At 36.9% G+C, this 27,134-nt stretch overlaps 1 protein-coding gene across 1 annotated transcript in view; it reads right to left on the bottom strand.

Moving 5' to 3' along the window:
* Positions 1 to 27,134, bottom strand: part of CNTN5 (contactin 5) — a 1,527,443-nt gene that overhangs the window by 540,473 nt on the left and 959,836 nt on the right. Inside the window, exons 5-6 of the mRNA XM_065944251.1 lie at positions 16,065 to 16,188; positions 15,764 to 15,939 (exon numbers count right to left, since the gene is read on the bottom strand). Coding sequence (XP_065800323.1) covers positions 15,764 to 15,939; positions 16,065 to 16,188 — 300 coding nt within the window. The remainder of the gene's footprint in view (positions 1 to 15,763; positions 15,940 to 16,064; positions 16,189 to 27,134) is intronic.

Raw genomic sequence — 27,134 nt, 5'->3', positions numbered from 1 at the left:
TAGCCAGGACATGGAAGCAACCTAGATGCCCATCAGCAGACGAATGGATAAGGAAGCTGTAGTACGTATTCACCATGGAATATTACTCAGCCATTAAAAAGAATTCATTTGAATCAGTTCTAATGAGATGGATGAAACTGGAGCTCATCATACAGAGTGAAGTAAGCCAGAAAGATAAAGACCAATACAGCATACTAATGCATATATATGGAATTTAGAAAGATGGTAATGATAACCCTATATGCAAAACAGAAAAAGAGACACAGATATACAGAACAGAATTTTGGACTCTGTGGGAGAAGGCGAGGGTGGGATGTTTTGAGAGAATAGCATCGAAACATGTATATTATCTAGGGTGAAACAGATCACCAGCCCAGGTTGGATGCATGAGACAAGTACTCAGGCCTGGTGCACTGGGAAGATCCAGAGGAATCGGGTGGAGAGGGAGGTGGGAGGGGGGATTGGGATGGGGAATACATGTAAATCCATGGCTGATTCATGTCGATGTATGACAAAAACCATTACAATAAAAAATAATAAATTAATTAATTAAAAAAATAAAGTTTCAAAATTCAAATTCTTTTATGAGAATTTAGCATTTGATGTGACTCGTCCCACCTTAAAATTCTGAATGTCAGTTATATTTTACTCTATTTTATTGCTTTCTGTTGCTCTTCTCAGATGATCCTTTTCTTGTCTTCTTCACTAACTCCTTTCTATCTTCACTCATCTTTCTATCAGAGAAATATGTATATTCCTAAAGGTTAATTCTTAGTCCTCTTTTCTTCCTAATATAATTTCTCATTATGAACCATCCCTATGGCTTCTCCTTGTGTTCTGTAGATAGTCTCTGCCTGCCTTTTCTGAGCATCAACAAATATTTTATTTATTTTTTAATTTTTATTGAGGTATATTGATTTACAATGTTACATTAGCTTCAGTTGCATAGCAAAATGAATCAGTTATACATACATATATAAATATTATATATACATATACATATATATATATATCCACTCCTTTTTAGAATATTTTTCGCATACAGAATAATGAGTTGAGTCCTCTGTGCTATACAGTAAGTCCATATTAGTTGTCTATTTTATATATAGTGGTGTTTATATGTCAATCCCAATCTTCCAATTTACCACTGCCCCATTATCCCTTGGTAAGTCAAACAGTAATTTTAAATATTGGGTATTTTCTTCTAAAATTCAGACTAAACCAACTCATCTGAAATCATTTATTCTCCCAGAAACTTGCTTCTCTTATCTGTGAGACTTTATTATGTAATAGCATGATGAACTGTTTAATTGAATTGTTCAAAACTCTGAATCTTTATCTATATCATTTTAACTCTTTCATATTTTTTAAATGTCCACCCCCTTCTGTTCAATAATTTGCAAATTCTCATTTATTTTGAAGCCTCCAACAAATGCCTATTATATCCAATATATCCAAGGTTTCAAGTTCTTTTTACCTAGATTATCAAAATTACCTCTTAATTTGAATTTTTTTTATAAGATCTAGTAGACAGAGGGCCTGAAGAACTAGGGATAGAAGTTCATGACATTGTACAGGAGGCAGTGATCAAGACCATCTCTAAGAAAAAGAAATGCAAAAAGGCAAAATGGTTGTCTGAGGAGGCCTTACAAATACATGAGTAAAGAAAAGATATAAAAGGCAAAGGAGAAAAGGACACATACCCTCATCTGAAAGCAGAGTTCCAAAGAATAGCAAGGAGAGATAAGAAAGCCTTCCTCAGTGATCAATGCAAGAAATAGAGGAAATAATAGAATGGGAAAGAATAGAGATCTCTTCAAGAAAATTAGAGATGCCAAGGGAACATTTCATGCAAAGATGGGTACCATAAAGGTCAGAAATGGTATGGACCTAACAGAAGCAGAAGATATTAAGAAGAGATAGCAAGAATACAAAGAAGAATTACACAAAAAGGATCTTCATGACCCAGATAACCACGATGGTGTGATCACTTACCTATAGCCAGACATCCTGGATAGTGAAATCAAGTGGGGCTTAGGAAGCATCACTATGAACAGAGCTAGTGGAGGTGATGGAATTTCAGTTAAGATATTTCACATCCTAAAAGATAATGCTGTTAAAGTGTTGCACTCAATATGCCAGCAAATTTGGAAAACTCAGCAGTGGCCTCAGGACTGGAAAAGGTCAGTTTTTATTCCAATCCCAAATAAAGGCAGTGCCAAAGAATGTTCAAACTACACACAACTGCACTCATCTCACACACTAGCAAAGTAATGTTCAAAATTCTCCAAGCCAGGCTTCAACAGTACATGAACTGTGAGCTTCCAGGTGTTCAAGCTGGATTTAGAAAAGGCAGAGGAACCAAAGATCAAATTGCCAACATCCTTTGGATAACCAAAAAAGCAAGAGAGTTCCCCAAAATCATTTACTGCTACCTTACTGACTACACTAAACCTTTGACTGTGTGGATCACAAGCTGTGGAAAGTTCTCAAAGAGATGGGACTACCAGACCATCTTATATGCCTCTAGAGAAATCTGTATGCAGGTCAGGAAGTAACAGTTAAAACTGGACATGGAACAACAGACTGGTTCCAAATCGGAAAAGGCTGTATATTGTCACCCTGCTTATTAACTTCTATGCAGAGTACATCATGAGAAATGCCGGACTGATGAAGCACAAGGTGGATTCAAGATTGCCGGGAGAAATATCAATAACCTCAGATATGCAGATGACATCACCCATATGGCAGAAAGTGAAGAAGAACCAAAGAGCCTCTTGATGAAGGTGAAAGAGGAGAATGAAAAAGCTGACTTAAAACTCAACATTCAGAAAACTAAGATCATGGAATCTGGTCCCATCACTTCATGGTAAATAGATGGAGAAACAATGGAATCAGTGAGAGAGTTTATTTTCTTGGACTCCAAAATCACTGCAGATGGTGACTGCAGCCATGAAATTAAAAGACACTTGCTCCTTGGAAGAAGAGTTATGACCAAACTAGACAGCACATTAAAAAGCAAAGACATTACTTTGCCAACAAATGTCTGTCAAGTCAAAGCTATGGTTTTTCCGGTGGTCATGTATGGATGTGAGAGTTGGACTATAAAGAAAGCTGAGCACTGAAGAATTGATGCTTCTGAACTGTGGCATTGGAGAAGACTCTTGAGAGTCCCTTGTATTGCAAGGAGATCCAACCAGTCCATCCTAGAGGAAATCATTCCTGAATATTCACTGGAAGGACTGATTCTGAAGTTGAAGCTCCTACACTTTGGCCACCAGATGCGAAGAGCTGACTCATCAAAAGATCCTGATGCTGGGAAAGATTGAAGGCGGGAGGAGAAGGGGATGACAGAGGACAAGATGGTTGGATGGCCTCACCAACTCTATGGACATGAGTTTGAGTAAGCTTTAGGAGTTGGCGATGGATGGGGAAGCCTGGCGTGCTGCAGTCCATCAGGTCGCAAAGAGTCAGAGAAGATAGTGACCGAAATGAAGTGACCTGATAGAGTTCTCTTGTATTCATATGCCCAGAGTAACTCTCGTTTTCTTTCTGCCTTCTATATGCTTAAAGGGTAAATTACAAACTCTGTCTAATTGTGATAAACCATAGGCATTTATGCAGCAACAACATGGTCATAATTTTCTTTTACATTATTTTAGAAAACAAAGCAGAGAGATTTAGTGGAGTTGAAGTACAGTGGAGATGAGAGATGTTAAGGCATAGAAGTGTGCAGCAGTATCAAGCAGGCAATTGTTCTGGTAGGTCAAGAGGAGATGACTCATTAGAGGCTCCCTGACTTCCAGCAAAATACCCGAGAAACAGTAGAAGTTGAGTAAATGTTCTATCGATAAAACATCTACAGATATGCAAAACAAAAATGTATGGTTAAGTACTATATTGGGGAGAGCAATGTAGATTATAAGTATAAATTTTGAAGTTAGATCTGAGTTGAAGCTACTATTCTATTATTTCCTAGCTGTGTGATTTTGGAAAAATAACAGTACTCCTGAGCTTCACTTCTTTTCCTGTATAAATTAGGTCAAAAATGGAACTCCCCTCATAAGGTTGATATGTGGATTAAAGAGGGCGATGATGTATTAAATTTATTTAACACCTTTTAACTGTTCAATAGCTATTGCTCCTTATTCTCGGATTAAATTTATGTATATACATAACAGACAGACATATATGTTTAATGTCTATACATGCACACGTTTGCATCTGCATCTCTATTTGTCTATCTATCTATCCATCCATCTATTCTTATACATGAAGAGTAGGAATGTGTGAAAATGGCAATCAAGTTACAAGAACTCTAGCCTGGGTAATACATATTCACTTGGACTTGTCCCTCAGGAAAAGATTTTTAGAGAGCAAAATAAATTTAGAAAGGACTCATGTCTGCCTCTTTATTTATATTTTTTATATATTAGTATCTTTCTTTTCATCAGAATTATATAATGTCCTAACATGGAACTGCTATTTTCTTAAGTAAACAGGACACTAATAGTGAGATTCAAAATTTCACTGTAATTTTATGCCTCGGAATATTTTGTGCTGTAGAAAGGTCTCAAGACACTCTGCTAAGGATTAGGGAATGATGAATTTGGGAATAAGCATTAAGGGTCAGAGGGTTTATACACTCTCTCATCCTAGTCTTTCTGCTTCACTTCATATAGTGTGAGGAACGAATTGCCTTTCTGAATTTCTAAAAACTAAAGCAGAGTACTGAGATTACTGAGGGGAGCTCTTGTACCACAGGTCAAGACATTTCACTGCATCTCTCACATACAGCCAGAGTTATTCATGATTCCCCAAAATAATGAAAGTATGTGTTTGGGTGAACTTTAATAAATACAACCCTTACAACATTTTAAGTAAAATGAAGAATTAATGCTTGAGGACAATCAACCAGACTTCAACTTTGATTCATTCATGATTTTCCTTTAAGGTAAGAGGAAGTATTTTGAATTAAAAATTTTCTATGATATCAAAGAAGTCATGTTATAGTTTTTCAAGGGGTCATATAGTCATAGGTACCATATTATCATTATTTTAAAGGAAAACTTAAAACATATTCTTTGAGTAATGATTTTATAAAAGTTTTGCTTTACTTATAGAAGATACAATTGCAACTAATATTAATTTATTCCATATTAAAAGTAGATAATTTTATAACTGATAAAATCATCCATGCCAGTGTGACTCATCTAGATTAATATTCAAATAATTTAAAACATTTGTTATGAACAAAACCTCATAGACTAATGGGATAAAGCTTCATATATACTGTAGAGTTAGCAATTATTCAAATAATTTCATTAGATATTAAGTGCTACAAATGTGATTTTAAAGTCTAAGGTCAATTTTACTTTAGGAGAAAAAATTAAGAAAAAGCTAGAGAAGTAATTTTTCAGTTTTACATGAAAATGAAAGGTTAAATGACTTACACACAAAGTCTGTAAAAATCATATAATCTCTCAAAGAGTTAAGGAGGTTATTTTAATCAACTGCTTCCAGGAAAACTAATGGAATATTCTGGATGTAAATCATCTTAAATGCCCTGAAAAGCAATATGTTCGAATTTAGATATGAACTATCAATTTACCGGATGGCATATAAAGATATTTTTGAAGCAAGAGACAGCATGAGGAGATTTTATTCTTGATTCATTTTATGTTTGACTAGCTGTTATGAGTTATTTCTAAAAATCCAAACTTTGGAGAGACTGTTATGAGCCTGAGATTTCTGAAGGATGTTTGAGAAGTGTACAGTGTCACATTATCAATTCAAAATTCTCATCAGCATGGTAATAAGCTAATAGAGTGACAAAGTTTTATATGGTGCATTCTTGCTTGTCAGTGAAGAAAAATCACTGTACTAGGTGAGGAAATTATACTCATGATGAACATAAGCTACAGGAATAAAGTATACTTTGTCAAAAACAATTTTATGGATAACCAGAAACAATCATCACTAGCAATAATACTCCAAGCTTGTGTTTACTTATATCTTTCTTTCTGAACTTAAAAATCAGTTCACAGACATGACTTTTCCACCTCATTAATTTTTACTATACCCTTATGAGATATATTCTTATTAATGTTAAAGTACATAATTAACATTAACTAAGCTGAGCCATGTTTATAAATAAATATTCATTTAGGGAGAACTTAATTTCTACTCACAGGTAGACATTTACACATGTGAGAGGTGGGTTAAAAGGAACAACAGCTGCTCAAATTCATTAGCAGCTCAAATCAAAAATTTTAAAAAAAAGATTTATAAATGAACGAAGTGAATAGCTTCATGATTAAATTCTAGTTACATTTTAAAAATTGGTTTGATTTTATGTCAAGCTAATTAAACTTCTTATTGAGTTGATGCAGAGATGTTAAAATCTCTACATAAAGTGTCAAATGAGAAATTTCTATGAGAATTAAATGTCAACAAAAAAAGGAATTTCTTCTCTTAAGGAACTTGGCGGAAATTAGAATCCTTTAAATGTTTCTATTTTTCTTTTTCTCTGACTACTGGAAGTCCCAAAGAAATGTTTATGTCATGACCATAATAATTATGAGACCTATGGCTTACACTATCTTGACTTCTTGTGATAAAATGTATTTTTCCTGTATTTACTAATTTACATATTTATCTTTTATGGTTCATGATTTCATATAGCAAGTCAAATAAATCACATTTGGGATGAGGTTGAGACTATTATATTAGGAAAATAAAATAATTACTGTATAATATACATTTGTTGACACATGAGTGACAAGTGTGAATAGGAACAAAACTGAAAAGAAACTAAATTTGTTTTAAACTTACAATTAATTTTTCCACATGGTAGATATACTTTTTAATCATTGCTACATCAATAGTAAAGGTGTCAATACTCATTTCATTATCATCAGCTCTCCAAAACCCAAGACCTATGAATATATTTTCAGCTTTTGATAACACCCACACTCATCTTTGTCCTTTCTCAAGATTATTTAGAAAATGTAGTTTTCAAGGTCCTAACTATAGACTGTCTAATAAATTTTTAAAATTCAGTGGAAAATATATACTAAAAGAGAAAATATAAGGAAAAAATTACATAATATAATTGCTATAAATCCTCAAATTCTAGATCTAGGAGAACAAATGATCCCTAAATTCTCAAATTTCCGTAAGGAAAAGCAAACAAGAGATGTCATCTAATTTAAAAAATGAGAAGAAATGCAGGATGATTACATACTTATTTCTATCTTGATATTTATTTTTGTTAAACACATTGGTATTGGTATATTTATTATGAAATGATTTGATGAAGAAAACATATAAAGATTTTTTGAGAGATTATAATATAATTATACTCTGAGAGGTGAATTTAAAATCAAAATTAGTATGTCATAAAGCAAATACAATACATATCTATATTAGGAAAAGACTCAGAATTATCAGAGTTAAATACGAGGTTGCAGCTGTAAAATACATTTACATTTAACAGTGTAATGAAACATATGTTGGTTATGAGAATGAAATGAATTGACATATTTTAAAACATTTAGAACATTGTCTGCCACAGAAGTAAGCACCCATTAAATATAAACCATTTTATACAAACTTGAGACCTTAAAAAAGATTTTGGTTTTATAAGTCTTTCTTTACTAAACTGATTTGGCAATGATATCATCCTCCTCAGCATCAGAACTTATTTGGATCAATTTTATATGCACCTCTAACACCTAGATTTTCATAGAACTGCTCAACTTCTCTATAAACAACATGCATTACAGTCAATATAAAATAGTTGAATATATACTTGGGGAGTAGTCACAAGATCAAGATGTTATTGGAGGAAAGCTAAAATATTTTAAAATATATTTCTGGTTAATAAGAAGAAAAGAAGCTAATATTAAAGGACTTCCATTAGTCAAAATGTGACAACTGATATATGTATATGAACAAGCTAACTCTGAACAATCTTATTTAGTATGATGTTTATGTGTAGGGAGCCCCTGGTGGCTAAGATAGTAAAGTGTCTGCCTGCAGTGCAGGAGACCTGGGTTCGATCCCTGTGTTGGAAAGATACCCTGGAGAAGGAAATAGCTATCCATTCCAGTATTCTTGCCTGGAGAGTTCCATCGAAAGAGGAGACTGGCAGGCTACAGTCCGTAGGGTTATAAAGAGTCAGATACAACTGAGCAACTTCACTTTCACTTCACTTTCATATATGTATATAATGTATATAATTTTCATGCAAAAGGAAGATGATTCTAATAGGATATGATTAATGGGATTTTTAACATATGGTTAGAATATTTAAATACATATCAATTTATAAAATATAGATTTGGACATTTTTCTATGAATATATATAATTAGGGGAGACACAATTTAATGTTTATTTAACATTGTCCAATTAAATCTTACAATCACATTATTTTAATCAGTCAGTTCATTCAGTCGTTTCCAATTCTTGGTGACCCCATGGACTGCAGCAAGCCATGCTTCCCTGGTCATAGCTTTTCTTTCATGGAGCAAACGTCTTTTAATTTCATGGCTGCAGTCACCATCTGCAGTGATTTGTCCCCCCCCCCCCCAAAAAAAAAGTCTGTCACTGTTTCCATTGTTTCCCCATCAATTTGCATGAAGTGATGGGACCAGATGCCATGATCATCAGTTTTTGAATATTGAATTTTAAGCCAGCTTTTCATTCTCTTCTTTTACTTTCATCAAGAGGCTCTTTATTTCTCCTTCACTTTCTGCCATAAGGGTGGTGGCATCTGCATATCTGAAGCTATTGATATTTTTCCTGGTTATTTGACTCCAGCTTGTGCTTCACCTAGCCCAGCATTTCATATGATATACTCTGCATAGAAGTTAAAAAAGCAGGGTGACATCACAGCCTTGACACTCCCTTCCCAGTTTTTACCACTCTTCTGTTCCATATCCGGTTCTAACTGCTGTTTCTTGACCTGCATACAGATTTCTCAAGAGGCAGGTAAGGTGGTCTGATATTCCCGTGTCTTTAAGAATTTTCCACAGTTTATTATGATCCACACAATCAAAGACTTTGGCATAGTCAATAAAGCAGAAGTAGATTTTTTATTTTTATTTATTTATTTTTTCTGGAACTGTCTTGCTTTTTCGATGATCCAAAGGATGTTGGCAATCTGATCTCTGGTTTCTCTGCCTTTTCTAAACCTAGCTTGAACATATGAAAGTTCTCAGTTCACATACTGTTGAAATCAAGTTTGGAGGATTTTGAGCATTATTTTGCTAGCTTGTGAGATGAGGACAATTGCGCAGTAGTTTGAACATATTTTGGCATTGCTTTTCTTTGGGATTGGAATGAAAACTGGCATTTTCCAGTCCTGTGGCCACACTTGATTTTCCCAAATTGCTAGCATATTGCATGCAGCACTTTCACAGCATCATCGTTTAAGATTTGAAATAGTTAAGCTGGAATTCCATCACCTCCACTAGCTGTTCATAGTAATGCTTCCTAAGGCCCACTTGACTTCATATTCCAGGATGTCTAGCTCTAGGTGAGTGACCACACCATCATGGTTATATGAAGATAACCATATATGAAGATCTTTTCTGTATAGTTTTGTGTATCCCTGCCACCTCTTCTTAATATTTTCTGCTTCTGTTAGGTCTATACCATTTATGTCCTTTATTGAGCCCATCTTTGCATGACAAGTTCCCTTGGTATCTCTAATTTTCCTGAATAGATCTCTAGTCTTTCCCATTCTATTGTTTTCCTCTATTTCTTTGCATTGATCACTGAGGAAGGCTTTCTTATCTCTCCTTTCTGTTCTTTGGAACTCTGTATTTAAATGAGTATATCTTTCCTTTTCTCCTTTGCCTTTCACATCTCTTCTATTCTCAGGTATTTGTAAGGCCTCCTCAGACAACCATTTTGCCTTTTCATTTCTTTATCTTGGGGATGGCTTTGATCACTGCCTCCTGTACAATGTCATGAACCTCCATCCATAGTTCTTCAGGCACTCTGTCTATCAGATTTAATCCATTGAACCTATCTGTCACTTCCACTGTATAATTGTAAGGGATTTGATTTAGGTCATGCCTGAATGGTCTGGTGTATTTTCCCTATTTTTTTCAATTTAAGTCTGAATTTTGCAATATGGATTTCATGATCTGAGCCACAGTGAGCTCCTGGTCTTGTTTTTGCTGACTGTATACAGCTTCTCCATCTTTGACTGCAAAGAATATAATCAATCTGATTTCGGTAATGACAATCTGGTGATGTGCATGTGTAAAGTTTCTCTTGTGTTGTTGGAAGAGGGTGTTTGCTATGACCAGTGCATTATCTTGGCAAAAATCAGTTAGCCTTTGCCCTGCTTCATTTTGTACTCCAAGGCCAAATTTCCTGTCACTCCAAGTATCCTGACTTCCTACTTTTGCCTTCCAGTCTTCTATGATGAAAATGACATCTTTTTTTGGTGTTTGTTATTTCAGTCAAGTATATCATATTTCAAAAGGTGAAAACATATGCAAAAGATGTGTTTAAAGTATTATTTATATAACAAAAATAATGTTCAAATTATAAAATTGGGCAAGAGCCAACAGTCTCACTTTGCAAGGAGTAACCAAAATTCTGGTTGATAACTCAGAAACTACCCTGGATTGGGTAATATGATCCTCCTTTCTATTTGATTTTAGAGCATCACAATTTTACTACACAATGTAGAAAACCACAGTTGATAAAATAATTGTGTAGTACATAATTAAATTAAGGTATAAAGATAAAGGCTTTTATACCTTAAATTTATACCAATTACAATTAAATCATTGTAAGCCGAGTTTGTATGTTTGTAATCATTTTGATAATTTGTAATTTTGTCTAATTATATGACCTTTAAAACATCTAACAGATTTGTGTAAGATTTAAATGGTTTTAATAATTATCTAAACCTCATAATATATTAGTTTTGAAATATTAGTTGTATAGTAATAGATATTTGATTTTTTCATAAATAGTAGATGATATGAAGAATTAATATCAGCCCCAAAATGTGTACAAAGTAATCAGAGTTCCTCTAGTCAATAAATTTCTTAAGCCCTAAAGGACATTAAGCATTCTATCAAAAACAGAAGGTGAACTCATCTCTATATATGAGGCTGGTCATAGAAAATCATAATGCAAAGGGAATTTGACACCAAATTCTTAATCTTGCTTTACATTTGTATCCTCTCTCTTCTTTAAGAAGTCCCAGTTTTCATTCCCTGTGACATCCTGCCTCATTTCCTCTCCCTAATTATAAAACTATACTGACTCCTAGAATCTTTTCACACCCATATTCACATCCAGGTATCGATTCAGTTCAGTCACTCAGTCGTGTCTGACTCTTTGTGACCCTGTGGAATGCAGCATGCCAGGCTTCCCTGTCCATAACCAAAACCTGGAGCTTACTCAAACTCATGTCCATTGAGTCGGTGAGGCCATCCAACCATCCCATCCTCTGTCTTCCCCTTCTCCTCCCACCTTCAATCTTTCCCAGCGTCAGGGTCTTTGCCAATGAGTCAGCTTTTTGCATCAGGTGGCCAAAGTATTGGAGTTTCAGCTTCAGCATCAGTCCTTCCAATGAATATTCAGGACTGATCTTTCGGATGGACTGGTTGGATCTCCTTGCAGTCCAAGGGACTCTAAAGAGTCTTCTCCAACACCTCTGTTCAAAAGCATCAATTCTTCGGGGCTCTGCTTTTTTATAGTCCATTTCTCACATCCATACATGACCACTGGATAAACGATAGCTTTGACTAGATGAATCTTTGTCAGCAAAGTAATGTCTCTGCTTTTTAATACTCTGCCTAGGTTGGTCATAGCTTTTCTTCCAAGGAGCAAGCGTCTTTTATTTCATGGCTCATTCACCATGTGCAGTGATTTTGGAGCCCCCCCCCCCCCAAAATAGTCTCTCACTGTTTCCATTGTTTCCCCATCTATTTGCCATGAAGGATGGGATTGGATGCCATGATCTTAGGTTTTTGACTGTTGAGTTTTAAGCCAGGATACTAGTACACTGTATATACACCCAGGTATATTAGACACCAATGTATACTAGACAGCAAAGTAAATCTTTGTTCTATCTTCTCTATTACTAGTATTTTCATTTTTCCCCAAAGATATCCCAGCCAAAAGATAGAACAAAGCCTAAAAGACTTTATTTTTATACTATCAACAGAGACACAATAGAATCGAGATGGGGAGCGATTTTGAGGCAAGATGTAAGTGACTGACTGCTTCAACCAGGAATTTTATGGGTTCTTATGCATATGTATAGCCTCCAAAACACAACAGCAAGTTAGTTGGGACAGGGATAGTGAGAGGCAGAGTAACAAGACACTACCAATGATTGCATATTTTACCCGTATGTTTAAGTTAGTAATAAAAAATAAAGCAACTACTGTTGCAAATTAAGTTCAGGACAGCTTGATGCTGAGTAGGTGAGTGGGCAGGTAGAAGGTAGGGAGGGAGGCAGGTCAGCTGGTTGAGAGAAAGCTTTCTCTGCCTAGTCTTAAAACTGTAAATGTTGGTGCCAATTATCCACTCTACATGGGGTGGAGCATTTGATAGCAGTGGCTCGTCTTTCTAAATATCCTAGGAAGGTACAGTCCAATAGACATCTAGAGTCTTCCAGCAAATAGATTTCTGCTCTGAATAATGTAGAAAACATTGCATATTTTGCATCACTGCTGATCTAGGAGAAAAAGAGGTGACTGAGAACTGATATACTTGTGTCAGATAATATAAACAAATAAAAAGTTATAAGCCACTGATATTAGTACATTTCCTGGATATTCTGTATTTGTCTTGAAAATACTGCACTATTGAACACAGGAACAGTAAGGAGGGTTGCTTATTAGGATACTTTTTGTACTCATTTCACACACTAGCAAAGTAATGCTCCAAGCTAGGCTTCAACAGGACATGAACTTAGAACTTGCAGAAGTTCAATCTGGATTTAGAAAAGGCAGAAGAACCAGAGATCAAATTACCAACATCTATTGAATCATAGAAAAAGCCAGAGAATTCCAGGAAAAAAATCTACTTCTGCTTCCTTGACTACACTAAAACCTTTGTGCATATCACAACAAACTTTGGATAATTCTTAAAGAAATAGGAATATCAGACCACCTTACCATCCTCTTGAGAAACCTGTATGCAGGTTAAGAAGCAACAGTTAGAACTGGATATGGAACAATGCACTAGTTCCAAATTGGGAAAGGAGTACATCAAGGCTGCTTGTATACATCAAGTATTGTCACCATGTTTATTTAACTTCTATGCAGAGTACATCATGCAAAATGCCAGGCTGGATGAAGCACAAGTTGGAATCAAGATTGCAGGGAGAAATATCAATAACCTCAGATATTCAGATGACACCACCTTATGGCAGAAAGCATAGAAGTAAAGAGCCTCTTGATGAAAGTGAAAGAGTGAAAAAGCTGGCTTAAAACTCAACTTTGAAAAAAAACTAAGATCATGGCATCTGATCCCGTTCAGTTCAGTTCAGTCACTCAGTGGTGTCTGACTCTTTGTGACACCATGAACTTCAGCACGCCAGGCCGCTCTGTCCAACACCAACTTCCAGAGTCCACCCAAACCCATGTCCATTGAGTCGGTGATGCCATCCAACCATCTCATCCTCTGTCGTCCCCTTCTCCTCCTGCCCTCAATCTTTCCCATCATCAGGGTCTTTTCCAATGAGTCAGCTCTTCACATCAGGTGGCCAAAGTATTGGAGTTTCAGCTTCAACATCAGTCCTACAAATGTACACCAGGACTGATATTTCTCCCAGCCATCTTGATTCCAGCTTGTGCTTCCTCCAGCTCAGCCTTTCTCATGATGTACTCTGCATAAAATTTAAACAAGCAGGGTGACAATATACAGCCTTGATATACTCCTTTTCCTATTTGCTTCATGGCAAATAGTTGAAACTATGGAAACAGTGACAGACTTTATTTTCTTGGGCTCCAGAATTACAACAGTTGTGACTGCAGCCATAAAATAAAAGACACTTGCTCCTTGCAAGTAAAGCTCTGGAAAGCCTAGACAGCATATTAAAAAGCAGAGACATTACTTTGCCAACAAAGGTCCGTCTAGTCAAAGCTATGGTTTTTCCAGTAGTCATATATGGATGTGAGAGTTGGACCATAAAGAAAGCTGAGTGCAGAAGAACTGATGCTTTTGAACTGTGGTGTTGGAGAAGACTCTTGAGAGTCCCTTGGACTGCAAGAAGATCCAACCAGTCCATCCTAAAGAAATAAGTCCTGAGTGTTCATTGTAAGGCCTGATGCTCAAGGTGAAACTCCAATACTTTGGTCACCTGATGCAAAGAGCTGACTCATTTGAAAAGACCCTGATTCTGGGAAAGATTGAAGGTGGGAGGAGAAGTGGACAACAGAGGATGAGATGGTTGGATGCATCACCAACTCAACAGACATGAGCTTGAGCAAGCGCCAGGTGTTGGTGATGGACAGGGAAGCCTGGCGTGGTGCAGTCCATGGAGTCACAAAGAGTAGGAAATGACTGAGCAACTGAACAACAAAAAGGATAATTTAAAATCTACATATTGAGAAATATTAGATTTCCGTGATGCACTGTGTAATATTTTCAAAAACAAAAGGAGTATAGTTAGTCTACTATGTTGGTATATTTGGTGTATGTAAAGTAGCAGTCTGAACTCCTTAGCCAATTCTACTTTAAAAGATAATGTTTTGATTTTTCTAGTGCCTAGCTAGATTTTCTTCAAACTGGATCCATTATCATTTTTTTTTTCTTCCCTTTTCTCCTTCACATTCCTTTAACAAGGTGTCTGGGTTTTGGGTTAATTAGACATAATATGTGAAGAAGATTACCAAGAGAAAAATCAATTATTTCACTCTTCAGGGTGCAGTTCTAACTTAAAAATCATTTTGTGATAAATTACATAGCCATTATAGTTACATTTGAATTATTAACACAAAGATCCCTAGTCTTCCTATCTATTTCTTAGTGATTATAATCCTCAAGAATTTAAATTCAATTATGATTACTCACTAAAAAATGATACAAAAGTTTTTTTCACTGGTAATCTATCTTCAAGTTTGTGTATGACTCATAATAAGCAAAATAATTTCAAGAGTTTCAAGAAATCTATACTATTAGTTAATTAGATATATGATCGATTTTAGAAAATGTATATCATCTAGATATATGAATGAATACCTGAGGTATATTTTTTTCCAATTAAAAAAGAAACTGGGACACTTGGGAGGAAAGTTATAGTCAGAGTCTGAAATAGCACTTCAGAGTGCTATTTCTTTGGTTTTTTGACTAGAAGGAGAATTTTTAGAATATGCTGTCTTATGTCCAGAAGAATCTATAGCCAATAGTGACTATAATAAGCAGCAGTAGAATAATATCAAGTAAGTAAATATTTTAAAAGCAGATGGAACTAATTAAAAACCTATTTCTTACTAGGTTTCAAAAGATATTTGAATTTTAAAACTTAATCTGCTCTTATGAACTGAATTTTTAGCCTCCTAGACTACTACCTATGTGAACAGGGCACATATTTCAGGGAATTTAAAAACATGTCAGGAAGAAGCATGTTGTTTGCATAGTTCTAAGCATGACTAGTTTATATTATTATTTAAAAATTTGAAGTCATAAGCTCTTGCCTAAATAAACTTCAAAGCTATACATGAATATACACACACAGTATACATGTATATGTGGAAAAAGCAATATTTTACTCACAGGCAAACTGAAGTATGATTTCTCTACTAAGAATACTTCCAAATGTGTTGGCTGCCAAACACTGATAATGACCAAAATCCTTTGCTTCACTTGGATTGCTTATAATAAAGGCCCCGTCTATCAAACTGTAGCGATAATCACTTTCCAAATCTATTTCTGTTCCATTTCGAAGCCATCTTAGGGAAAAATCAGAAGACAAACATGTAAAAATTACTTGAGACATAATACTCCCTAGGTGTATCAGAATCCCACTGAAAGGAATTTTTTAAGACAAGAAATATGATTAATAGTGAATTTCTACCTGTAATTGGGAACTGGGTTGCCACGAGCTTCACAATTCAGTGCTACTTTCTTTTCATCAGAATCAGTCGGGAATATTATATCATCTGGTTCTTGCACAAACACTGGCCCATAATCCACACTTTCTGTAAGGACCAAAAACACACACTTTAAAATTTCTTAAAATAGCAAGACATTTTTTTTTCTCACTGTGTCCCTACTCAAAATCCTTGCTCTTTCCTCATACTGAACAGGCTTATTACCAAAAGAAGGTATAGCTGGCAAATTATATTGTTTTAGTAAATTGCAGAGACCTAAATAGATGCTTTTCTCTACTTGACCAAGATGGCTCTTAGAAAAATATGATACACGAAATAAAAAAACACACATCTCAAGCATAGGTGTTGTACATTTTAAAATATATTTTAAAATTCACCAAAAGCAGAGCTAAGGAGATAGTAAATAAAAATATTAGTTTTTTAAAAAAAAAACTGAAATTGTAGAAGTCTTAGAATGTTGAAAATAATATATGATAAAGTAATAAACTAATACTTTGCTATTACTTGAGTATTGTAGATATGAAAATGTTGGTTCTTGTGCATTTTTCACATATTCCTTTCTTCACTTATTCAATCAAACACTACTTAGTGCTTAATGATGCTTGAGTGTAGGGGGAAACGATGCAATGCAAATATTCACATTCTCATGGAATAAATGAGACATGTCTTCAAAAAAAATCAAATAATTGAATAAAGATAGCAAAACTGTATACAACTAAATGTTTACCTGTTAGTAAACTAAAGTAAATAAGGAACTGAGAAGAGAAGAGGCAAAAAAGGAAGGTAGGGAAGAAGAGCTGTTTAAGTGCATACTATGTCCCAGACACTGGAGTCTACCTAATTAATTAGCACAGAGAAAATCTATGATAAAGGTAATTTCAAACTAATGAACATTTCATGGAAAAGTAGAAATAAAATGGGCCTCAAATGTCAACTGAACTTAAGGAATTTTAGGATAATTCTGTTGGAGAAATGAGTCATATGCTGGAGGGATTATAAATCATATATAGCCCTAGTTGAGTAGAATGTACAGAGTTATATGCATACCTAGTCTCAATAGCATTCTGAAATGTGAAATCAGGAAAAAGCAAAACTTTTTCTTTTTTCACTAATCATAAATTTGATTACACGATAACCTTAGATTAATATTTTCAACACTGGCACAAATGTCATTTGGGGATATTCTCTGTTGTGAGGGTTTTCTATGCACTGTAAGATGATTACCATCATTCCTGGCCTCTACCCTCCAGATTCCAGCAGCACACCTCCCCAAAATGCAATAATCAAAAAAGTCTGCAGACCTCATTAGATGTCTCATGGGGACAAAATAATCCTCGTTTAAAACCACTGTCTTAGAAAATATGAAGAGCAAAGATTTTAGTAAGAACATTTTCCCAATGTCTGTGTTAAACAGGTGGGGTATTTACATCCTCTGTGGATAATCACAAGAAAATATCAGGAAACAATTCAAGAATGAATAGTCTTGAAAAATAAAGACTTAGTAAATTATTATTGAAAAGATGTACACCTCCATATTTAGAATAATGAGTTTAAAGTTAATTGATTTGCTTTCTTGCAAAGTACTCTACAGCCATTCTCTTTTGGATAAAGAGAAACATGGTATTCCAATCATCCTTCTGATACAAATTGAATACTCACAATGGCCAATACCAACAAGTATTTTCTTTGAGTCCTCCTGAAAAACCTAACTGAGGTTCTTTTCCCTAAGCTATTAAAAAAGAAAATTACATGAGAGTAACTAATATGTGTTATTCCATACCAAATTCTACTGCTGCTTTACTTTACAAAAGGAAAATAAATAAGACATTTGATAAATAAATAACTAGAGGAAATTATTGTCAAAACATCATGCTGCATGTTATTGTATCATAATGATATTTTTAAAATTTGAAAAAGCACATGAAATCTCAAAATCTCAATTAGTATTAAACTACATAATCAAATCATGAAAAGGAATAATTTTTTCTGGACCTTACACTTAAAATATAATCATTTAAATTGACATTATAGATACATATATATATAACCATGAAATTAAAAGACATTTACTCCTTCAAAGGAAAGTTATGACCAACTTAGACAGCATATTAAAAAGCAGAGACACAGAAGACATTACTTTGCTCACAAAGGTCTGTCTAGTCAAGGTTATGGTTTTTCCAGTGGTCATGTATGGATGTTAGAGTTGGACTATAAAGAAAGCTGAGCATTGAAGAATTGATATTTTTGAACTGTGGTGTTGGAGAAGACGCTCAAGAGTCCCTTGGACTCCAAGGAGGTCCAACCAGTCCATCCTAAAGAGGTCAGTCCTGGGTGTTCATTGGAAGGACTGATGTTGAAGCTGAAACTCCAATACTTTGGCCACCTGATGCAAAGAGCTGACTCATTTGAAAAGACCCTGATGCTGGGGAAGATTGAGGGCAGGAGGAGAAAGGATGACAGAGGATGAGATGGCTGTATGGCATCACTGACTCAATGGACATGGGTTTGGGTGGACTCTGGGAGTTGATGGACAGGGAGGCCTGGCGTGCTGTGGTTCATAGGGAGGCAGAGAGTCAGACATGACTGAGTGACTGAACTGAAATATCTATAATATATAAAATTAAATTTTAATAAATATATCTTATATTTTTATATATTTTTTAAAATTCTTGAACTTTAGAGTGAGATACTTGGGTTCAAATTTTAAAACCATCTTTTGCTAGACTTGAGCCAGCTACTTTTATCCCTTGCTGCTTCATTTATTAAGTGTAGATAATAATGTCTCCTTACAATATTATTATGGAGATAGATCAATATTTGTAAATATTTAGTATGTTACAAGTATTCAACAAATTATAATTAATAAGAATAATAACTAAAACACACTTGTGTTATAATTACTATATGCCAGACATTATACTGAATAATTTATATGCAATATATCATGTAACACTCATAGCAATGTGACTAGAACTAATTTCCACATTTTACTTTTTCATAGAGTGGTAATTTTTAATTTTTCTTTGTAAGAATAGTATCCTTTATTTTTAATTAACTTTTATTGAAGTATAGATGATTAACAATGTGCTAAATTCAGGTTTAGAGCAAAGTTAATCAGTTTTATATATATTCACACTTTTTTAGGTTCTTTCCCATATAGGGCACTACAGAGTATTGAGTAGTTTGTGTGGTCTACAGTACATTTTTATTAGTTATCTATTTCATTCCCCCATTTTATAGAAGACAAAACTGAGGCTGAAATCAATTAAGCAAATTTTTATAGCAAATAAATGATAAATTTGTGACACAAATTCAGGGTTGTTGGAATACAGAACTAGATTATCACTATTGATATTGTTACTACCACTATTACTATTATTTATAATAATAATTATTATTATATTAAATAACATTCTTAAAGCACTCTTGTATATTACTATTTAGTTATCTGAGCTGAATTTCATAATTATTTGTAATTCAAAGATGAAAACACTGAGCTTCTGAGAGAAGACTTCTTCAAAACTAGCACATAGTAAATAGTTGATTTAATTAATCTTCTATGATTCCAAATCTTAGACTCTGAAAATTGTCAAAATAAGACAAGAGAAATAAAGGCTTCCCAGACTGGGAAAAAGCAGAAAGTTAAGATTGTCTAAATTACAGACTGAAAAATTGAAGGACAAGTCTGAAAAACACATATTCTATTATGACACCCCATACTCCGTTAGATATATCTGTTCATTGTGACTTCTGAAAGCATTTTAGTGACTAGTGAGCCCTCTCGCTCCCTCTCTTTCTCTGCTGTTCCTCTTTCTGTTGTTTTTCTCTTAGAAATAAAGTTCGTCGTAAGGGGTGGAAAAGCCTGAATCTATGGTGAGTTCCCCAGTCCCTAGAAAAAGGTAAACAAAGCTGGTTCTATCTCCAAATGGATTAAAGTTCCATCCCAACAAGGTATAATTACAGGTAAACTCAGACAGACTATTTTGAGGGCTCCCCTGGTGATTTGGCAGTAAAGAATCCTCCTGCAATGCAGGAGTGGACCCCAGAGTCTGGTGGGCTTTTCTCCACATCCTCTCCAACATTTTGCTTCTTGCAGATTTTTTGATGATAGTCATCCTGACGGGTGTGAGATGGTAGTTCCTTGGCTTTGATTTGAACTTCTCTAATACAATTAACAATTTAGAGCATTTTTTTTCCATGTGCCTGTTAGCCATCTGAATGTCTTCTTTGGAAAAACATGTCTATTCAGGTCTCTTTTTCATATCTCAGAGTTTCAGTTGGTAAACGAAGGATAGTACACCCACAAGGCATTTTGGTGAGTTGACCCTGAAGGAGAGGCTTCAACCTGTCTTGACTCCCTCCTTTTATACTTTTTGTCTCCTCCCCCCAAGCCTGCCCTATGCAGATTAGGGCTAGCACACATCATCAGTCAGGAAGCGGGTGTGTTTGCTTCACTTGAGGTTCCCACTCCAGGTCAGAGGATTTTTTTCTGTGTTCCCTTTTCATGGGCTTTTCCCCTTTCTTTGTCTTTTAGCTGCCACCATTGACTTTTTTTTTTTTTGTTATAATTACCTAGCATTCCCCCCCTTAAGTGTTGGGAGGCCCAATTCATTGGAAATAGGGGCATCGAGGTCTCTCTGGCTACTTCCTGCTGAGAAGAGACATTGAGGAGCATGGGGTCTCCCTCTCTTGCTAGTCTCAAGCCTCAGAGTCCTTATAGAGCTGTCTGTATAAGGGTGAGTGTGTTTCCTTGGCTAAGACAAACCAAGAGAGAAAGAACACAGCCCAGAGCTAACTCAAGAGGTATCCCAACAAAGCTTATCCCCAAACACTGAATTTTGGGGGTATTCATTAGAATGGCACTTATTGATAGTTCTGAATAGGTATCGGGGAGCTCCTCAGAGGTCACAGGTGTATTGAGTGTCTCTTCGGTTTTCTTCCCTGTGAACTGGTGTTCAGCCTTTGGGGACCCATCTTTCCAGACCTTAATAAGACTTGAATCCCTGGGGCATATTGTGGTGGTCCTTTAGAATCTTTAGGGTCCTGGTTGACATCTCATGAATATATTTCTTGTGGGAATTGCCCAATGACCATGGCGTAAGACCAGAGGGTCTGTCTCTGGATCCAGGAAGAGGTCATTGACATAAACAAAAGGTCTCCCATATAGTACCTCAGAAGGGCTAAGACAAATCTGTTCCTTAGGGGCAACGTGGGTGCAGAGAGGAGCTATTGGTAAAGCCTCCTTTAATCTGAGAAGGTCTCCTGAATTATCTTTTTTATCACTGATTTTAAGAATTGGTTGGCTCTCTCTAATTTTCCTGAAGTCTAAGACCTCCAGGCACAAAGGAGGTAATAGGTCATGACTAATGCCTTAGAGGGGCTTCCCCAGGGCCTCAAGGGTAGAGCGTCTGCCTGCCATGTGGGAGATCTGGGTTTGAATCCCAGGTTGGGAAGATCCCCTGGAAAAAGAAAAGGCAAGCCACTCCAGTGGAAAATTCCATGGACAGAGGAGCCTGCTAAGCTCCATGGGAGCAATCCATGGGATTGCAAAGAGTCACACATGACCGAGCAACTTCACTTTACAATGCCTTAGAGAGCCCTTGAGTGGTTTTAAAAGTAAATGATGCTCCATTGTCTTTTTGTAGTGACCTAGGCAGGCCAAATCTTGGAATAACTTCATGAAGCTGCTTTTTCACCACCTCCTCAGGCTTCTCAGTCTCAGTGGGAAAGCCTTCAATCCATACTGTGAAGGAATCTATCATGACTATTAGGTATTGATATCCTTGAGAAACTGGCATCTGGGTAAAGTCCATCTGCCAGTCCTTTCCTGGGTGGGTTCCATGCCATTCGATTGGCTGGGCCAGCTGGGGTCTTTGAGTTCTTTGGGGGTTATTTAACTGGCAAGTGAGACACAGGGAGACCACTTGACTTGTAGTCGTTTAGAGGCCTGCTCCTCTGAATGACCTCTCTAGTAATGTTTGGAGGGCCTTGTCCCCTAGATGAGTGGTGACATGTGAGGAGTTAGCCAACTCTCATTGGAGTTTCCTCAGCAGGAAGAGGAGCCCCTCTTTTTGGAAACACTTCACATGATCTTGTTGAAAGCCCTCACTCTTAGCTTTAAGACTCCCACCTTCAGTGTACGAAGGAGTTCCTGGCAAATTAGTCTGCAGCACTAAGTTGGAAACCCCTATTAGGTAACTGTTTTGTAATGCTGCTCTCTTAGCTGCCAGTGCCTGGTTCTCCTCAGCCACTTCTGTATTCCGTTTTCCAGTCTCTTCTACAGTGGGAGACTGCAACTTCAGCAGGCAGATGGACTGCCTCCAAGAGCCTAAAGATTTGATTACCAAACTTTTTTGGGGACCCTAGGGTGGTCAAGTGGCCTCTTTCTTTCCAAATAGCAGCAGATGTGTGTAGCACCCAAAAGGCATACTTGGAATCAGTGTAAATGGCTACTCTTTTTCCTTTTACCAGCCCTAAAGCTCAAGTCAGAGCTGTGAGCTCAGCCAATTGGACTGAAGTACCTGGAGCTAGAGGTTTAGGCTTTATGGTCTCAAAATTGGAGACTATTGCAAATCCTGCCTCCCTTTTCTATCTAAGATAAAGTGGCTTCCATTGGTGTACCAGATTTCCTCAGGATTTATCAGAGAGTCTTCTGACAATCCCTCTCAAGGTTTTGTCCAATGGTCCAAAGTTTCTAGGCAAGAGTGAAAGGGGAGAGAGTTCTCAGGGGTAGGCATGAGGATAGCTGGGTTAAGAACCTCAAAAAAGGATATAGTCCTGGATTTTCCATCAGCATTACCTGGTAATGCATGAGGATTCTTTGATGGGACATCCATAAATGGCCACTCCCATATAGGAGTTTTTTCACATGGTGGCTGGTAAAAAATTTAATTAATTAATTAATTAAAAAAACAAGAGAATTTTAAAGGATCTTCTATTAGGGCTGAAAGCTTTCAAGGCAGAGAGGCCAGACTCAGGCAGTCGGGTTTAGCCTCCTGGATAAATGAGTTATTGACTGGGGCTCAGTTCCCAATCTTTGCGTTAACACTCCCAAGGCTATTCCTTCTTTTCATGGATGTATACTAGGAATGCTCTTTCTGGGTCTGCAACCTCAAGGTGGGTGCTTGGGTTAACGCTTGTTTTACTGTTGCCTCTGCCTCCTTTTGAGGTCCCCACATCAATGGGATTGGTGAGTATATCTCTTCTCAATAAGGGATCTGGACTCTCAGGGACCATCAGAAACTGATGGGAAAATATCTGTCTATCCCAGCAACAGAGAAGTGATTGGGTGAATATTTTTGTAATTGTTTTCCTGTAACACCCAAAATGGTACAGGCTGGAGGGAGATGGCTCCAGAGTAGGAGGTCAGGAGAGAGTAGGTAGCCCCAGTGTCAATCAAGAAATTTTTGGACCTACCTGCAACATCCAGTTGCACCTTTTGCTCTAGCCCCATGATGGTTACCTGTTACAGGTGGACTGGCTGGAATGGGCCACTTCAGTCCTGTTAAACCATCATGAGGGAAGGCTTGGCACTTGACCTTGAGGCTATTGGGTCCCAAGGGCAGAGTGCCACCCAATATCCCAGTTGATGGCATTTGTAGCAAGCTATTTTAGGAGGCTTGCCATGGTTTGGACACTTTCTGGCCCAATGTCCCACCTGTCTACAGATTAGGCATTTGTCTCATGCCTTGTCCTTCAAGGACTTGAGGTTTGCCACAGGGCTCCCCTGGAGGGTGGCCAGCATCTGGGCATGCCTTGACTCTTTCCTTCTCTCCCTCTCCTGGGCCTTGGCCTCCCGCTCCTGTTCTCTGGTATCAAAGGAATTGGTGGCTGGCTGGACCATTTCATCTAAAGAGGAAGCACAGTCCTGATGTAACTTTGTACTGTTGTAACTTTATCCTTATGTATGATGCAAATGGGGACAGGAATTTGTCCTTTAACATCACCTGTCCATTTTAAGAGTCTAAGTCTAGATTGGTAAACTTTTGTAGAACCTCTTTTAGTCTTTCCAGATAGGCAGTAGGATTCTCATTGGGCTCCTGAGTTATTGCTGAGACCCAAGCACAGCACCATAACTAACAGGTTTCCTTCTGTTTCCATGGGTGGGTTTCCTTAGGGTGAGTCTTCTGAAGCTTATCCTAGCCAGTACTGTTGCAACTGAGAGCTTGGCATCCCTGGGTCAGGGCACAGTTCCCCAGGCAGGTGGAGGCAGGTCAACTGCCTGGAGATTGAATCTTTAGGCAAATCAGACTGGACAGCCTCCTGGGAATTGGGTCCCTGGGCAGGTTGAGGCAGGTTGACTCACTCTAGATAATAACAGAATTAATGATAAAGAAGTGGGTAGATGCTCAATAAAGTGGAATGGAGATTTGATCGAGGGGGTATGTTCACAGCTTTAGGAGAAGAGTGGTAAGAGTTTGGGCCCAAATGGCCCACAGGCTAACTCCCAAAATGACAAACATTGTCCCTGGAAGTCTGATTGCCCTTGAAGGGATATCACCAACAGGTGGACTTTTAGCAGGCATTGTGTGTCTGCCGCCCACCCTAGCAGGTGCAGTAAGTGCTGTTCTTGCACATGTCTTAGAAAACACAGGAGATGAAGGCCTGAATCTCTTGAGGGCTTGGGTACTAAACACTTTTTCCCTCCAGTCATTTTCTGATTGTATCACCAGAAAGTTGCAGAGGCAACATTGTGGGCCCAAACAGGGCTCATGCGAAGAGCACAACTTCTGGAAATAGAAAGCTAATAACCCTTCCAATACTTTGCAGAGAGTGGCATAGATGAAGGGAGGAACTGGAGGACAAGAGGGGAAGGCAGTGAGAAGAACGTGCTGAGGAATTACTATTATTACTATCCCTTACTACTATTATCCCCTCATTATTCCTGAGGAATAACCTTCTAGGAAAGTGGCTATACGCTTGACCTGTGCCCACACAGCTTTCATTTCCCTGATCCTTGGCACAAGGGTGACTAAGGCTAAAAAAATCCTCATCCACTGGGCAACAGCTACTGGGTACAATGGATGGTGGAGCCTTCAGGACATGCCAGGGGGTAGCCCCTGACAGAATCCCTCAACTACATCCACAGCCGCTTGCCTGTTTGCAGGGGATATGAGCAGACACAAACAAGAGATTGTAAAGAAATTAAGATTTTGTTAGCCATATGTGCCTTCCAGCCAGAGGCGAGGACCTCCTACCTTAACCAGAGGTCTTCTGGGACCTGAGACTGTGCTACATGAGCTTTCTGCCACCTTCGTTGTTGCTGTGCTGGTTCCCACCACATTCAACTTCCTATCACTTCTGCTGTGCTGGGTCTCTGTTGTGCTCAGCTTTCACCGAGTGAAATTTCACCATATTGGGCTTCAGCTGTGATGGGCTTCCACCTCACTGGGGCCCTGCTGAGGTTGCCACAGCCAGGTTACATGTGGGTCTTGGCACCAGATATGTCGGGAGAGGGTGTAGTATCCTCAGTTCAATCTAACCACAGCAAAGAGTTGAAAAGGCAGACCAGTGTTACACCTCGGTTACAGCTCAGTTTTATTTGGTAAACAAAGGATAGTACACCCTCAAGGCATGTAGGAGAGGCTATGCAGGTCTTCTGCCCACTTTTTAATTACATTGTCTTTTATACTGATTTGTATGAACTGCTTACATATTTTGGATATGAATCCCTTCCTGGTTATGCTATTTGCATATATTTTCTCCTATTCAGTAGGTTGTCTTTTTGTTTGGTCAAAAGGTTTCTTGTACTGTACAAAATCTTTTAGGTTAAATTAGGCCCCATTTGTTTCTTAAGTTAGGTCTTACTTGTTTCTTTTTGTTTTTATTTGTTTTGCCTTAGGAGACAGATCCAAAAAATATTGCTAAGATTTATGTCAACAAGTGTCCTGCCTATGTTATCTTATGGGAGCTTGAAGGTTTCAGGTCCTGCATTTAGGTCATCAATCTATTTTGAGTTTATTTTTGTATACGGTGTGAGGAAATGCTCTAGTCTCATTGTTTCACATGTAGCTGTCACTTTCCAAACCCTGTTTATTTAAGATAATATCTTTCCTGCATTGCATATTCTTTCCTTTTTCATCATAGATTAATAGATTATAGGTGCATGGGTTTATTTCTGGGCTTTCCATTTTGTTCCATTGATCTATGTGTCTGTTTTATGTGCCAGTACCATGCTTTTTTGACTACTCTTGCGTTGTAATATAGTCTGAAGTATGGGGTCATAAACTTCCAGCTTTTTGCTTTTCTCTCAAGATTGTTTTGTCAAATAAGAATCTTTTGTTGTTCCATGTAGATTTTAAGAATTTTTTCTAGCTCTATGAAAAATGTCATTGCTATCTTAATGGGCTATCATTGTATATGGAGATGTTTTCAATTGCATGGCTATTTTAACACTATTAATTATCCCAATGAAAGAGGTAGAGATATCTTTCCATTCATTTGTATTATATTCAATTTCTTTCATTGATACTTTATAATTGTCAGAAAATAGATTTTTCACCTCCTCGGTTGCATTTATTCCCAGGTGTTTTATGTATTCATTTATTTATGTTATTTTAAACAGGATTAATTTTTACCTTTTATTTCTGATAGTTCATTATTAACATACAGAAAAGCAACAGATTTCTGTATTTTAATCTTGTATGCTGAAACTTTACTAAATTCATTTCTAAGTCGTAGTAGATTTTCTTGGAGACTGTAGGGATTTCTGTATGAAATACTATATCATCTGCAAATAATGACTGTTTTACCTCTTTTTTTCCCCTCAGTTTGGATGCATTTTATTTCATTTTCTTGTCTCATTGCTGTGGCTGGGGCTTCCAACACTGTGTTACAAAGAAGTGGCAACAGTGAGAATCCTTGATTTTTTCTGAATTTAGACAAAAACTTTCAATGTTTCACCATTAAATATAATGTTAGCTGTCGGTTTGTCATAAGTGACCTTTATTATGTTAATATGTGTTCCTGGTATACCCAGTTTTATGTCAATTTTAATCGTGAATGGAGGTTGTAGGTTTTCAGATTTTTTTTCT

The sequence above is a fragment of the Muntiacus reevesi genome, chromosome 9 (assembly GCF_963930625.1).
Source record: "Muntiacus reevesi chromosome 9, mMunRee1.1, whole genome shotgun sequence".
Lineage (NCBI taxonomy): Eukaryota > Metazoa > Chordata > Mammalia > Artiodactyla > Cervidae > Muntiacus > Muntiacus reevesi.
Note: the sequence above shows the minus strand (reverse complement) of the source record. Positions and strands in the feature narration are given on the sequence as shown.